At 41.6% G+C, this 14,639-nt stretch overlaps 1 protein-coding gene across 12 annotated transcripts in view; it reads right to left on the bottom strand.

Moving 5' to 3' along the window:
- Positions 1-12,661, bottom strand: part of auts2a (activator of transcription and developmental regulator AUTS2 a) — a 351,111-nt gene extending 338,450 nt beyond the window's left edge. For 10 of the 12 annotated variants that reach the window (XM_085288144.1, XM_085288148.1, XM_085288147.1 and 7 more), the window contains exons 1-2: positions 12,464-12,660; positions 9,711-10,444 (exon numbers count right to left, since the gene is read on the bottom strand). In XM_085288144.1, coding sequence (XP_085144270.1) covers positions 9,711-9,998 — 288 coding nt within the window. In that variant the 5' untranslated portion in view covers positions 9,999-10,444; positions 12,464-12,660. Of the gene's footprint in view, positions 1-9,710; positions 10,445-12,463 lie in introns of all 12 variants that reach the window. The other 2 variants (XM_085288152.1, XM_085288155.1) reach the window with 1 other exon arrangement.
- Between the last annotated feature and the right edge of the window lie 1,978 nt (positions 12,662-14,639).

Below are 14,639 nucleotides of genomic sequence, written 5' to 3'. Positions count from 1 at the left end.
TACCCTGGTTAAACCAATATTATAAATACTGACTGGTTATTGGTGGACAAATGTATAACAGACGCACTCCTCAAAACTGGTTTTTAGTTCTGTGCAGGGATCCCACCAAAACCAATACTCACTGTATCAGTCTTTCACTAACACTTGAAAAATGCAATATTACTTGTTGTCCTTTGGTACCGCAGCCAGCAAACGTAGCAGGGTGACCATTTTTTCCAGAATTTAAGGGAACAGTAAGGGCTGCAAGTGATCTAGTGCTTACATGATGAAGAGAAAGTTGGAAGTCAGAGATTCCCAGTCCAAATCTTTTCTCTTTACTTTTTTAAACCTCGTGAGCCCCCGAGGGTCTTTCTGAGGTCCCTGCTCAAAGATGACAAGCCCAACATGAATACAGGACTTCTCTGAAATTACAAACTCATTTTGACACCATCTGCAGAAAACTGCTTGTTTTTTGAATATTTTGTGAAGAGTTACCCACACACTTACATACACTGGGCCGAGTTGTGGGATGGTCCTTTTTGCCCCAAATCGTTTGAGCCAATAGAATCACGGTAACATCAGTTCCACCAATCAGAAGCTGCAAGGCAAGAAACACACCTGATGCTAAATTTACAACACATGCCCTCGTCCAATCAAATGTCTGTAACTGGCGATTTTTGATGGGAGACGGCTCTGAGGCATTGTGGGAGTTAGTCAGGAAACGTAGTCGGCAAAGGTGAGTCTGATTCACATTACTGGTTATCAAGCGTCAAACACATTTGTGGCGTTCTTCTGGTTGGAGCGTGATGAAAGTTGGCTTTTAGAAAATGTATTGTTCACTTTTTTGTTGTTTTTGCTGTTTAGTGTTCGCAGAAATGGGGCAGCTAAAAAAGTCGCCAGATTTGTTTAAAGAATTCAAGTGGAGTCATTTCCACTTCAGAGTAACAACATGCCCACAACAGCTTCATCTAAAGCTTTTGGTAAATCGTACCCACCAGATCCTTTAGAGATCCAGATGTTCCACATCCACATTTGCTGGGTTAAATTATTCATTCTCAGATTTTTCTTATTAATAATTCTTACAAAGATGTTAGATTTGCTCTCACAGCAGCACAGGATCAAACCATTTGTAAGCAGTTTTATTCAGCACAAAAAAAGCAGGATAGTCTAATTAAATGGCGCTCGCTCCAAAGGGAATAGGGACAAAATTTCAAATGAAGAAAAATATCAAGACCCTTCGGTGCTCCCAGACTTTTAGAGAGCTACCACTTCAGTCTCATAATTCACATTCATTACAACAGTATTTAGTACAAATGTGACAAAAAGTGTCATAAATATACAAAGACCCCCTGCTTTACCCTCCCACACCCACACAGTTTTTTCAAACTTCCTCCAAGTCACAGAAAGAGGCCGTCTATGCTGACGCAAAATGCTTGTGTCAGCTCTGCACGTCCTTACCAACGCTAGGCTCCTCTCCCCATCTCACCTATGTGCTTTGTAATCCATTTATACGCTCGGTCCGTTCGATGCAGTGTGTGTGCATTAGGCCAATGTGTTTTCTTCTGCTTTTTAAAGTGTGTAACAAATGAAGTTAGAGAGGAAAATGATTTAGAGGAACAAGAAACCTGCAGGGTGCTGTGAATGAAGACGTCTTTCCAGAGTGAGAATCAAAGTCGAACAGACAAATGTACTCGTTTACACAGAGCTGCTTTTATGCTGTTCACTGTATTATCATGGGCAGTCAGTCATGTAATAGACTGCTGTTAACCTCCTTTGTAAGGAGATCAGGTGTTATTGGGCAGAACGAGCCTTCAGGCATAACCTTGGACAATAGTGAAAGAGGTTACAATGGTGATGGCACTGATACAGTCTTTACTACAGACAGAGACAAATGGTAAGGGGAACTTTTCTGTGCACGTGTGCATGCACTTTTAAGAAAGTTAATGTTCAATTTTAGAGAACGACTGGATGGTTCGAGTAACGGCATAATTTTAGCACTTACAGATCCGACAGTGAGTGGTTCCCGTTACTCATCCAGTCTGAGAAAGCACTGGTTGAAGTGTTTGTGTATTTATTGATTTCTTTTAAGTAATTGTGTTTTATGTATATTATGGTTTTATATTTTTACTAATGCTTTATATGCTTATATGTGTGCATGCTCGCACATATGCATGTGTATGTATGTATGTGTATATATTAGGGGTGCAACGATACACAAAATTCACGGTTCGGTTCGATACTTTGGTGTCACGGTTCGATATTTTTTCGATACAAAAAAATGTTCATGCCTTTTTAATTTGTCATTTATTAAAATTATAAATATATATTTTAACTCAAAAGTACAGTTTTTAAATTTAACCCTAACCCTTGTGCGTGTTTTTTATTTTGACAGCGAATACGCACCTGTGGACCACTTATGTGCAGCCCTGGTTATTTAGCTCGTCATATTGCAGCCACAGAAATTCTTTTGTCCATGAAACCATAAAGCTGCACTTTCTTTTTGCCTTATAGTCTGATTTGTCATAACTTCTCCGTTTTGTGGTAAGCTTTTCTTTGGCTGTCACTTCTTCACCCTGACCTGTCTTATTTGGCTCAGCAGAACTGAAATGCTTTTACACACGCACTCACATAAGCTCAGCGATTCTCTGCGCGATCAACCTCTCACATGTTTAAGCTGCGGGAGATTTCACTTGTCATGTTTGCATAGTAAGCTAACGATTAATAAGACGATGTCAGAGGAATTGGTGCACAAATTATCATCACTCACAGATCAGTGCTGTCGCTCTCTATACACAGTTCGCACGATTGCAAAGTGAAAGCAAAAAAACAAGCGCAAATTCAAACGCGACTTCAATATGTCACATATTGACAGTGGCTCACCGATGCCAATGACATAATTACCCAGCTACATTTCCGAAAGAATGCAAAAGCATTGACATATATTTTTCCTACAATAGCCCGACGGGCAGGGAAGAGATAGATTTTGGTAGCCCGACTGAAAAAAATCGCTAGCTCCGGGACGTCGGGCTAGCTAGAGAAATGTCTCTTTCCAAAATAAAAGCTATACTATCCGCTTCTTCTGGGCTATATTCTCAGCAGCATAAGGAGAATCATGTGCTAACAGCTGTCTAAATGACTCGGCTAAAGTTAGTAGCATGCTTGCTTTTTTTTGTCTGCTTCCACTTGTCTTTGCACTAGGATGATGTCGGCGTAAATGTGCAGTCATATTCGTTGTGTTCCCACTAGTGCTTTCAGGTTAATCTCGTTGAAATGACGTTAACGCCACAACACGGCAAATCTCCGTTAACGAGCTACCGCCGATCGCTCCGTGCATGGGGCTAGACGGCCAACACGTTAACGAGCTAACTGCGCTAACACACTAGTTCCCACCCATGTAATTAAGCATTGCGTGGCACATCCAACATACTGTTTTACTTTAGTCCATGACGCGCTTACCTTCAGGGTCATACGTCACATGAAAACCAAAATAATTCCAAACGCCAGATCTGAATGACGTTCAATTTGCCTGTTACAAGGAGAGCTTAACTTCTGTCTTGCAAGCTTGCCCTGCGCTCTTCCTTCTGACGATGCTGTCTGTGTTGAGCGCTCAGTGGATCTGCGCTCGACAGTGCAGCCTAGGCGGAGTAGTCGAGCGCAGATTCACTGAGCGCTCAACACAGACAGCATCGTCAGAAGGAAAGTTGATAAAATAAATTACAAATGTTGTATTGTTCGATACATATGCGTACCGAACCGAAAGCACTGTATCGAACGGTTCAATATCGATACGAATATCGTTGCACCCCTAGTATATATATATATATATTTAAGGTTTATACCTTGTGTGTGTGGGGGGGGGGGGGTTGTGTGTGTGTGTTTCTGTCTTGTTTTTTATGGACATGAAGTCTGCCAATAAAGATTGAATTGAAATTGAAATGTAATGCAAACATAAAGACATCACAGAGCAGCAATTATGGGGAAAGAACGGAGCAACGGGTTAACTAAGGCAACGTTTTTAAATCGGTTCTGGTCAGCGGGGGCACGCCGAGGTTACGGACCCCTTTCAACTGAAATGGGTGCAAGACAGCAAAGGTTTGTGGAGGACAAGGCACTCAATAATTTAGTCATTTCTTCAAATGCTATAATAAGTTGCTGCTCAGGCTTCTCTCAACAGAAATCGGCCTCTAAACCAAATCCTTCAGACAGCTTCTGCTACGTACTTTGATCTCAGTGCAACGAGGAAGCGCTTCTCTGTCCTTGTAGCAGGTTGTGTTTGTGCTGTATGAGACCGAAAAAACACACATTACAAGGAAATAACCGTTGCAAATGGTCAGTGTCACACTGGATACTGTAGCATGCTTTGGAAGTGCCTTAGCTCTACATTATTACACTAACAGTCATAATAACTGAATAGCTGCTTCGTATCACTGCATTAGATCTGCTATCCATGAACTACGATTGCACGCAGAGGGCAGAAAGCACATAGTGTTTCTACACTCAATAAAGCAATATCACCATGCCTTCGGGCTAACGCTTGACTACAAACAGCCTTCTGCTCATAAAGAACTGCTAATAGTAAACGTGTAGCCTTGTTTTGTGTTCACATTTTCAATTCAATTTTTTTTTTGCACAAACCATTTACAAGATTGTGACCACGATGTTTTCTACATCCCTTAAACCAGCAGAGGTTTGCACAGTAATGAACATGTACGAGTACTGCACAAGTATTCCTTACATCCTACATGTGCACAAACTACTGTTGCCGCAGTGCATCTGCAATAATATCAGTGTAAATGATGTAAAAGTGTCATTCCCATGAATTTACACTGCTTGATGCACACAACAATAAGGAACGCACACCCACGTGTAACAGCCTGTGCGTTCCTTGCTTTCCTTGCATATTTTGCAGTCTTGCAAAATATGCAGGAAAACTTTCCATGAAAGGTGGAAACAACAAACTTTCACTGTCCATCCAGACTACGAAGGAAGAGATATTTGCAGCTGGTGACGCCTGACCCAAATGTTCACAAATGGCTCCACCGAGAACGGCGAGCTGTACTCCATAAGACAGGAAGAGCTGACGGTGGATGGAAATTACTGATGTGGTTCAATGGTAAAACTACAGGGCTTTGAGCAGCTGGTTAAAAAGCTTAATGCAAGATACACCCCATGCAAAAATACATTTCATTTTAATGTTTTTATGTAACAACTCCTGAACAGTTACAAGGTTCAGGAACTTTACTTGCTGTTAAACTACAGTGTTGAGCAGTCTCGTTATACTTTTACTGACAATTTTCAGGAAAAATACCAAAGTTACATTTGGGCTTAGACTTGACGCATGCTGTGTCTCTGCTATTGCATTATAGTGCTGCTAGCACCTCATGCTAATAGATTCACACATTGAATTATGTCGTCTGTCATCAGTGACAGTAACTCACTGGATCGTTTCCTTATATCATCAGAAATATGATCACAAGTTTTATAGAAATACGATGATATTATTTTGAGGTCATATCGCCCATCCTCCATTCCTGTTACATTACGAGCTGATGCAGGTGAAGGCTGGGAGCTTTCTTCAAGCAGCAGCTACTTCCTTTAACAACAGTACCAACGAACACGAACTGAAGAGCACCGACAAACAACAAAGGAACTGTGACAACCACATACTGTACAACAGCTACCAAAAGCTACTTGGTAGCTGAAGGTCTCAGGAGCCTCATCAATGAAGCCTTAGCTCCTAAAGCTAGGCTATCAGCATGCACACTGAAAGCAGGCCTGGGAGCAGTGTGTGTCTCCAGCACCGCGGTGACAGATGGAGCGCACTGGCATCTACCTCCAGGGCTCTGACCTCATCAGAATTTAACTTTACCCAGACTGTGATATACGTGTGCTCGAAATATTATGTGGTCCAAACAAAGCAAACTGGGGTCACTAGTGTGAAATTAATAAAAAACAATAATAAACAATAAAGGGGGATAAAGTAACACAGAGACGGAGAAATCAGAGATTCTCACTAAGATTGAAATGTTGCCTAATTATTCATATGAAAATGAAAACCATGTCTACTGCCATGAAAATCCTTCCTAAGTAGTCTTATCCATATGCGAGAAGCTGTAAGGAGTCTCACCAGCAGCATTTATCACATCAAAGCATTCCTCAGGAAATGGCAATCATTCGAAACGAAACACGCTGCAGTTTCTCCTGGAAGACTTACAAACCCGAGTCCATCAAAACCTCCTTCATTCCTCTCAGTCATAATTTAAAGTCAGCAGCTGTGTGTGTGTGTGTGTGTGTGTGTGATGGGGAATCAAGACGTAGAAAATAGAGTGAAATCTTGTTTCAGAACTTCTCAACATCTGAATCACTAAACTTCAGCTCCAGTCAGCCTGAGGTGTTCAATTAATCAATCAGTTCAATAATATATTCGCTACATTCATTCTTTAACCTGAGATTAGCATTTTTTTAATTAAAAAAAAACAAAAAAACATTTTAGAGATCTAAAAATTAACTGATGAGTTGGGGACAAATTAGCAGACCGATGAAACACACGTGCAAACATTTTGAACTGAACACACTCGGACAAAGAGTGAAAGAAATGTTATTACATCCAGTCAGTGCCGAGGAGAAAGATAAACCTCTCCCACTTCACAGCATCTGAACTATTACATCTGAGGCTCATTTCAACAAAGCTCTGCACTTAATGCTCTCCAAGAAGTGGAAGTATTATAGTATTATAGCATACTTCAATAGTGCCATCTATTCTGTCTGCTAGATGATGCTGAATCAAGCAAGTGTGTGTGTGTGTGTGTGTGTGTGTGTGTGTGTGTGTGTGTGTGTGTGTGAGAGACAGAATTGGCACACAAACCAAGTATAATTAGTTTTTCCTGCTACTCTTACTTGAAGAGCATATTTATTACTGAGTAAACCACTCTGACAAGATTTTTCTAGATCGCTGTGACTCAATATTAATTTAATGACACTTAAATATTTTCATTCATTATTCTGTTTAAAATTCAGTAACAGACTGATAAATGAACAAACTACGCAAACGGCTCTCGTAAGGCACCAGGACGAGGCTGCGGATAATAAATCTGTTATAATCAAACGTTAAAGTACAACGAAACCTTCAGTAAACTGCAGGTTGGCAGAAAACACTGAAGGAAAAGGGGAATTTTTATTATTAGCTATTTAGTTTGACTAATTAAGAACCAAATTTAAATTTGAAAATGTGACAACTTGAAGACTTGAAGATAAAAATCCTCAATTATACAAGTTTGTTTTGAAAATCTGAGATATCTATGAGCATCAAAAATTAACTCTATTTTTTTTTTTATTGTATAACTTAACAGCATTAAAGCAGCACTGATAATATCCAGTAAGTAATTACATGATGTGATGATTTTAAAGCGTTCTGGTCTACTCTGGTAGTTATTTCAGGCTTTTATTTTAAAAATCAGCCACAGATTATATCAACAGATTAACTTCCTGCTAATGAAATTATGCTTTTATTTTATTTTTTTATTTTTTGCTGAAAAAAATAAAAAGATTTTTAAGATCTTGTTCAAATTATTAAAGATGTTTAAGGAGCAGTTACAGATCAAACGTGTGTAACAGATGTGTAACAGATGTGTAACAGATGTGTAACAGATGTGTAACAGATGTGTGATTTTTCTGTGCATTAAAAATCATTTGCAGACGAATCTATTTTAAATGCAGCAACTCACACAGACAAATTTACAACATTTATTTTTTCAAACCAAGCTCAGTTTTTTGGTTTTTTTTCTTGTTTAATCAGATTTCTTAGTTCTGAACAAACACATCTGACCAATCAGATTACTGCGTTTGGCAACAAGTGTGCTGCAGTTCAAAATGCACTCTGGTACTGAACATACAAACAGTAAAATAATCCTATTCTACCTCAGACACACAGCTAGACGCTGCTCTGGCTCAGCCGTCCCTGAAATGATTTCTGTGCCTCCAACTCTGCTAATAGAGCTCAAACTGCCCGCCCTGGACTAAAGTGGTGGCGACACAGCTTCAACTCCTGATCAAACCATGAAATTCTCGCTCTTGAACATTCGATGAACCAATAATTTGAGTTTCTTCCATTTCTTATTTAAAAACATCAGGACCAGCTCACCATCTCCATTTTTTCCCCACAGTGCACAAAAATGCACCCTGTTTGTGTGTATATATGTAACACAACAAAATGTGTATGCTACAAATAAAACAGCACTCCACCATCGACCTGGTCCAAGAACGGCGTCTCAACGACAAAGGGTATGGGACGAGTTATCCACACAGGGACAATAAAGCGTTTACATATAATGGCATTATTTGCTTTGCAACAATGGCACCAATTAAACCTATTAGTAGATTTTTGGTGTATTAGTAAACTCTCAGTTTGGGGGGTGTTCAGGGACCTGGACCATGGCTACAGCAGCAGACAGGGTAGAGCTTACTACTGACAAAGACAAAAGTGTACTATACCACAGGTTGCACTGAAGTCATTTGTTTGTTTGTTTGTTTGTTTGTTTGTTTTTGGGGGGGGGGGCACATGCTATTGTCCAATTCGCCCTGTGACTGCACCGAAGTTCTCTCAAGGTCTCCGTTTGCCTTCTGTTATGCACATACGCTGGGCTGTTGTCATTTTAACCAGACACTCAAACTGAACAGCAATTCTTTAGCAGACTGATCCAGAAAACATCAACGGAAAGAACAACTGAAAGAAGGTCAGGCAGAGCGAGGAGAAAGAAAGGACGCACAGAGAAGCACAAGAGCCCACGACTGTTCAATGGAGTCACTCTGAATAAAGAGGAATAAAAACATGACCGTAAGCAACTCTTGAACTGCGAAAAGTGTGGCTCTGTCTAACAAAAGGATACGATGAGGACAAGTACGACTCTTTATATCCTTGATATGGACCAAACTAGTGAACGAGAGATTAGCACCGCACTGCATACCTTAGTGTCAAACTTATACCCTCGAACCTTGGGAGGACAGATAATGAAGTTAATAATGTAGATCAGTAATGCTGGATGTAGAATAACCACCCGTTAATGTAGCAACCCTATCTGCTCAAATGTCTTTGGGTCGAATATGTAGACACGTCTGTACTTCCTGTTGCCGTTTGTTTCCTCATGACGCTTCTTCGTGTCAATCGCTGTCCTTATTCTACAGTCACGACAGTCACGACAAAATAGACTCCGCGATAGCTAAAAACTGACATGGACAAATGGCAACACCTAGAGCAGAATATTTCCACAACTGCAGAGGTTTGTCACACAATTGTGTAACTTGCCACTACAGAAAAATGTAGCAGTTAGGCTCTATATAAAATGCTTGCTCATGCAAGTCATAATGTAGAACTATATCACTGGAGGTCAGCCAAGGAAAATGGATAGCCAGCACATAATAAATTACCACCAGTGAATAAACTGTTGTAACATGGATCAAATTGCTCTCTCGTGCCAAAGCGCACAAAGGCACAACAGCTTCTACAACCATAGCTCAACATACTTCATCTGGTGTGAGGCTTTGCAAGAAAACTCATCCAGACAACATCAGCCTGCATCTGCTGAACACCAGCTCACACCACAGCCAAACACACAGGTAGGAGCTAAAAACAAAAGTACCTGACCGATCCATTCAGCAGAACACACCGTCTGACAGCTCGAGTTTAATGTGTAAGTGCAAACAAGTCCCCTCCCACTCCGTGGTACAGAACTCACCTCCAGGGCCTCGAGGGTCACGAACCCTGTGATGGAAAAGCCGTCAATGATGTCCTCTTCGGCAGAAGTAGACTCCTTCCGCTTTCTTCGTGGAGGTCGAGGTCGGGACGACGAGGGCTCCCTGTCACCCTCCCGCTCTGAGTCAGAGGAGAAGCGAAACACGGAGCCCTTCACGTGGTTGTTCTGTATCCCATTTGATCTCCTCTCCCGATCCCTCTCGGACCTCGACTTCCTCTTCTTCCGGAGACCACTAGATCGAGGGCCATCCATGTCCTTCATTGGAAGCATCCAAATAAACCCTCCTGTTAACCGGGAATCAAAGCCTTCGAGGGCCCAACGCGGCACTGCTAAACCTCCACTTGGGCAAAGACCCCCTTGAGGAGAATCTCCACAATATCCAAGAGAATGTTATCAGTGGGATAGATCCAAGGTAATCATAATATCCAACAGATGAAGCCTTTTATGGGAAACTCAAAAGCGCACTGACTCAGTGAACCCAGCTAGGCTTCACGAAAAGATCCCCAAAGGCAGTCCATCAAATCCTACAGCGGAGGTGTAAAATGATCTATTAAACACGTTATCGCCAAGCTGTCGATTTTGCCAGGGGAAGGACTTTTCAAGTTAAAGCAAATGTCTGCTCAGTGAACGTGCCCCGCCGTGATGAGATGAGCAGGTGCCGCCACATCTTTCTTCTCCAGGAACTGCTCTTACCCAAGGTCAGCAAACTCACGCTCCTGCAAAATAAAGATGGACAGAGAGAGAGAGTGCATGCATTTGCAACATGTTCACTCAGCAAGTTCAACAGTGCATTGGAGCTAATGAGCCATTTTCCGATAGGTGCTGCATGCTACAACAGAAGGTTCTTGGCTTGGTGCATAATGCAAGAAGAATGTTTTATTAGTTGCATCTGCTGAGTATACTGTGCTTTTTACACTGCCAGGTCATTAAGCCCCGAGATGAGATGATTATGTGTTGTAAGTGCTCTTTTACTGGTGTCGCAAAAGCTTTTGCCAAGTTTTCTAACATAAACTGTGTTTTTAAATGATTGAGCTCCTTGTGTAAATTATATAACACCAGTGTTATTTTGCTACACGATGGCTTAAGTTTCCTGGGATTATTTTTGGCCTGGTGACAGCTACAAATGTAAACTCTGTGACAGCGCTTCAGCACTATTCCTGCTACAATAATTAAACTGACAAGGTGAACAATATACTCTATTTGTCTGCTCACTACATTAGTTTTAATGCAAATGATCAACATTTTGGCACACACTCACATGCATCAGAAATGACATTTCATTCACTTTCACTGTGCAACATCACTAATAATAAAGTTGCAGCATAAACAGACATAAAAGACAAATTAGACGAGTCAATATTTGGGAGCTGCGCTTGAATAATATAGCTTTGACTTGTAGACATCCATAAATGAATTGCTGAAATTAACAGATTCCCCCTGACAACCTGTTTCAGTTCACCATTCATTTCTTTCAAAACATCACCTTGGCACACAGACATGACTACACTTCTCCTTTCACAAATTAAAAGTAGTTCTAATTGAACAGAGACACGCGTTTGAGGTTTTACACACTCTAAACAAATGCCACGACCCTTTATTAAGGTTATCCTGTGTTTGGCTGCAGAGCTTAGCAGAACCTGCCTTCACTGACACTGAAGGCATCTGGCTGCTTTATAATATGAGGATGCAACATTCAACAGCTTGCAGTGCTATTCTACATCATTCTCAGGAGCAGCCCAGCAGACTAGGCCTAAAGCCACAGAAAGTCACTCTGGCATCGTAGTCCAAAACACATATGGCTTCTCAGTGTGTCCAGAATAATAATTCCCATCCATTACATCACAGAAATGGTATTCGTATGTTGAAGAAAACTGCTTCAGACCGAACTAACTGCAGGCTTTTACTAAGCCTCCAGAATCCAGGTGGACGTTTCAAGCACAGAGGAATGAACCCTTTTCTGCATCACCACCCAAACCAAAAACCAATCTGTCACAGTCAACCACCATCTTCAACTTTACAGTGTCTCCTTGGACACGGGCTGTCATGTAGTGAGCTCATCTGGATTCTGCAGCATGTATGCTCTGCTCGACCCTGCAAAGTGACAAATGTTTTAAGCATGCACAGTCACAACCATTTTGGGGGGCTTGATCAAAGGCATACACAACAAAGGCACTAACAAGCCTGCATGCCAACAATTAAGTGTGCATCAACCATTTACAGCTATTCATTTCACAGTACATGTTCAGTCTTCTAACAACACCCCCAAGAAGGCAAATGCACCTTTACCGTGATAATGCTTCTAAGCCTTTTTTAAGTACCTGTGCCTTTAACCTGATGCCCCATGCCAATACTCATCTAATGGCACACAGACACTGTGCAAATAGCTCCCAAAATATCGCTTATTTAAACACACACACACACACACACACACACACACAAACTGTGTCCTAGCACTCGCCCTGGCTTTTCCAGTTCAGCAAAGACTCTTTCTCTTGTCTCAGCTCACAGTCCCTTTTTGTCTGCCTGTGCTGTCAGTAAAGATCTCAGGCTCTGTAATCCAGTCCAGCCCACAGCAGCAGCAGCGGACTGGCACTGCCTCCTGCTCCGGCTCTCCAAGCTTCATTTTCTACTATAAGACACACAACAAAAGCAAGCCTCTCTCTCTCTCTCTCTCTCTCTCTTCTTTTTTTTCCTTTTGCTCCAAGACACGTCATGCAAAACCAAGAATTGCAAACCCTTGCGAGTGGGGAGGGACCGTCCGGACAAGTTGAAGGCCTTCAGTCACTAAAGAAAAAATAAAGATAAAGCACAAGAAGGTTTGGAGCTGGCAAAATAAATCCCGCGAAGGAAAACCATAGGGTATCTCCTCCTCCTCTCCCCAGATCCGAGCTTCAGGATCCCGGAGAAGGGAGACCGGGGCGCAGTGATACGGCGATGCCGCAGTGCCGCTTTACAGGCTGCACGCTTCCTCCTCGGCGCAAATAGTGCTGTCCGTGGTCGTTTGTTCTGCGAGTAACGGTAAAGATACAGTACGGCTACTAACTTAGCTGCAAGTCAAATGTGCTGGAGCCACTTTGTACAGTCTTGTTATTTCCGAACTTAATTATGATTTGCAACCGGCGCGTTTTTAATGTTTTTATCGTACATGCGTGACAAAATAATTGCAAATGCGCGTCAGGTGAACGGTTCAAGTAGGAAGTGGTGATGAATACTAGAAGAAAGTGTCCGGTCATTACTTCATTACTTTATCATTAAATGGTAAAATATGCATTCATTAGCATAATTGCTTAAATACTAAATTGAACAGCAGCCTGTGGTCGTTAACGCCCACCAAGCTAAAGACAAAGCCACACAATTGATTTTATGGAGAAGAGAAGCAGCAACTCAATTTTTTATTATTCGTTTAGCGACTGTATCTTTATTTCATCCAAATTATTTAGTAATTTTAAATAATTCATTATTTATCCCCCTCCTTCAGGACAGATACGTTAGCTACAATGTTCTCATAAAGTATGAACTCTTGCTTCAAGGACACCTGTGGCCAACTAACTCCACCCAACCAGCACTGCAGGTGGTGTCTGACCTTACAGCAGCGGCAATGAATAATAAAAGACTAAATAAGCACAGCATATTTTCGACATTTAAAGTCAATATTTACCCTGGAAAGCTGCTTCTCAGCACTGAGTTGTTAGTCACCCCAGCCTTTGCAATCACACAATTACTTGCATGTGTGGGGCCACGAGATTATGCGTGTCCCGAGTCTCCAGCGCTCACGGTGTTGCCCCAATAAGCTGTCAAAGCAATACGTGCGCTTTAGTAAAGGTTCTGAAGCTTATTCATTATGTTGGTGTCGTGTTTTGCATTTATATTGTAATAAAGAAAGAAAACATGGAGTTATTCAACATCCAGGTTGTGCACCATTTGGCAGGAATAAATCTATTCAGTTCAGGTCACTTCACTCAGGTTGTTCAGTGTCATTCATGAAGAGCAGTCAAGCATCAGGCTGAGATTTACAATGGCTGCTGGAACATGCTTTGCTCTTTTAAAGTCTTCTGCTTGCATGGAGACATACCAGGTGAATAATACCCTCACCAACATAACCTAGGAGCACAGTTATATTTATATTTAGATGCAGAAAGGTGGCTGAAGATGTTTTCACTGTCTGCCAACTGAAAATCAGTATTTAAGTAGTAATGCATGTTTTATTGCAGATAATTAATCAGATAATATATTTTTTTAAAACTTTAATATTTGCAGCTTTATGTTCCATAAATGTGGATCGAGTGAATGCCTCGTAGCACATGTCACTGCAGCATTACCACAACATGCATTGATTTTTAGGTCCATTAATACCGTGGGGTGAGCATTAATAACAGTGCAACAACAGTGTGAAGTTGTACTATATTCAACAATAATTCAATTTAATAGCAGCTTTATTGGGTGTAGTGTCAAAACCTCATGGAACTCATGTCTAACAAAAACAAAGAAAAGAGGAATCGGGGAAAGTCAGTGAACTGGTCCTCTGCACCCAACCATGGGTGGGATATGTATTTTTAGCTCAGTCTAATGATGCAGAGGCTGAGTGGCTTGGCTCAGAGCTTGCTTAAAGTGCTTCAATTCCCAGCGCCCAGTGGCCAAGGGACCCCATCTGCCTGTAAGAATAATGCTGGGGGATACACATGCACTTGACCCCACCTCGTCTTCCAGGAGGAGTGTCCTTGTGAGGAGTGGTGTGGCAGGGGAGAGGCAGCAGCGAGGCAGCTAATTCAGCTCTCCCAGCCTCTGCTCACTTGTGGGGAAGATAAATGTGCTCCTCTCCCCTCTCCTCTGCCGTGCCATAATTAGCTTTAATTACACCTTTGCCCAAACTTTCTGTGCCTCCACAGCTTCATTCACTGCCACGCAACAAAC

The sequence above is a fragment of the Mchenga conophoros genome, linkage group LG10 (genome assembly GCF_057382185.1).
Source record: "Mchenga conophoros isolate Kocher_MC1m ecotype Shallow Benthic linkage group LG10, M_conophoros_male_GT1.1, whole genome shotgun sequence".
NCBI classification, from domain to species: Eukaryota; Metazoa; Chordata; class Actinopteri; order Cichliformes; family Cichlidae; genus Mchenga; species Mchenga conophoros.
Note: the sequence above shows the minus strand (reverse complement) of the source record. Positions and strands in the feature narration are given on the sequence as shown.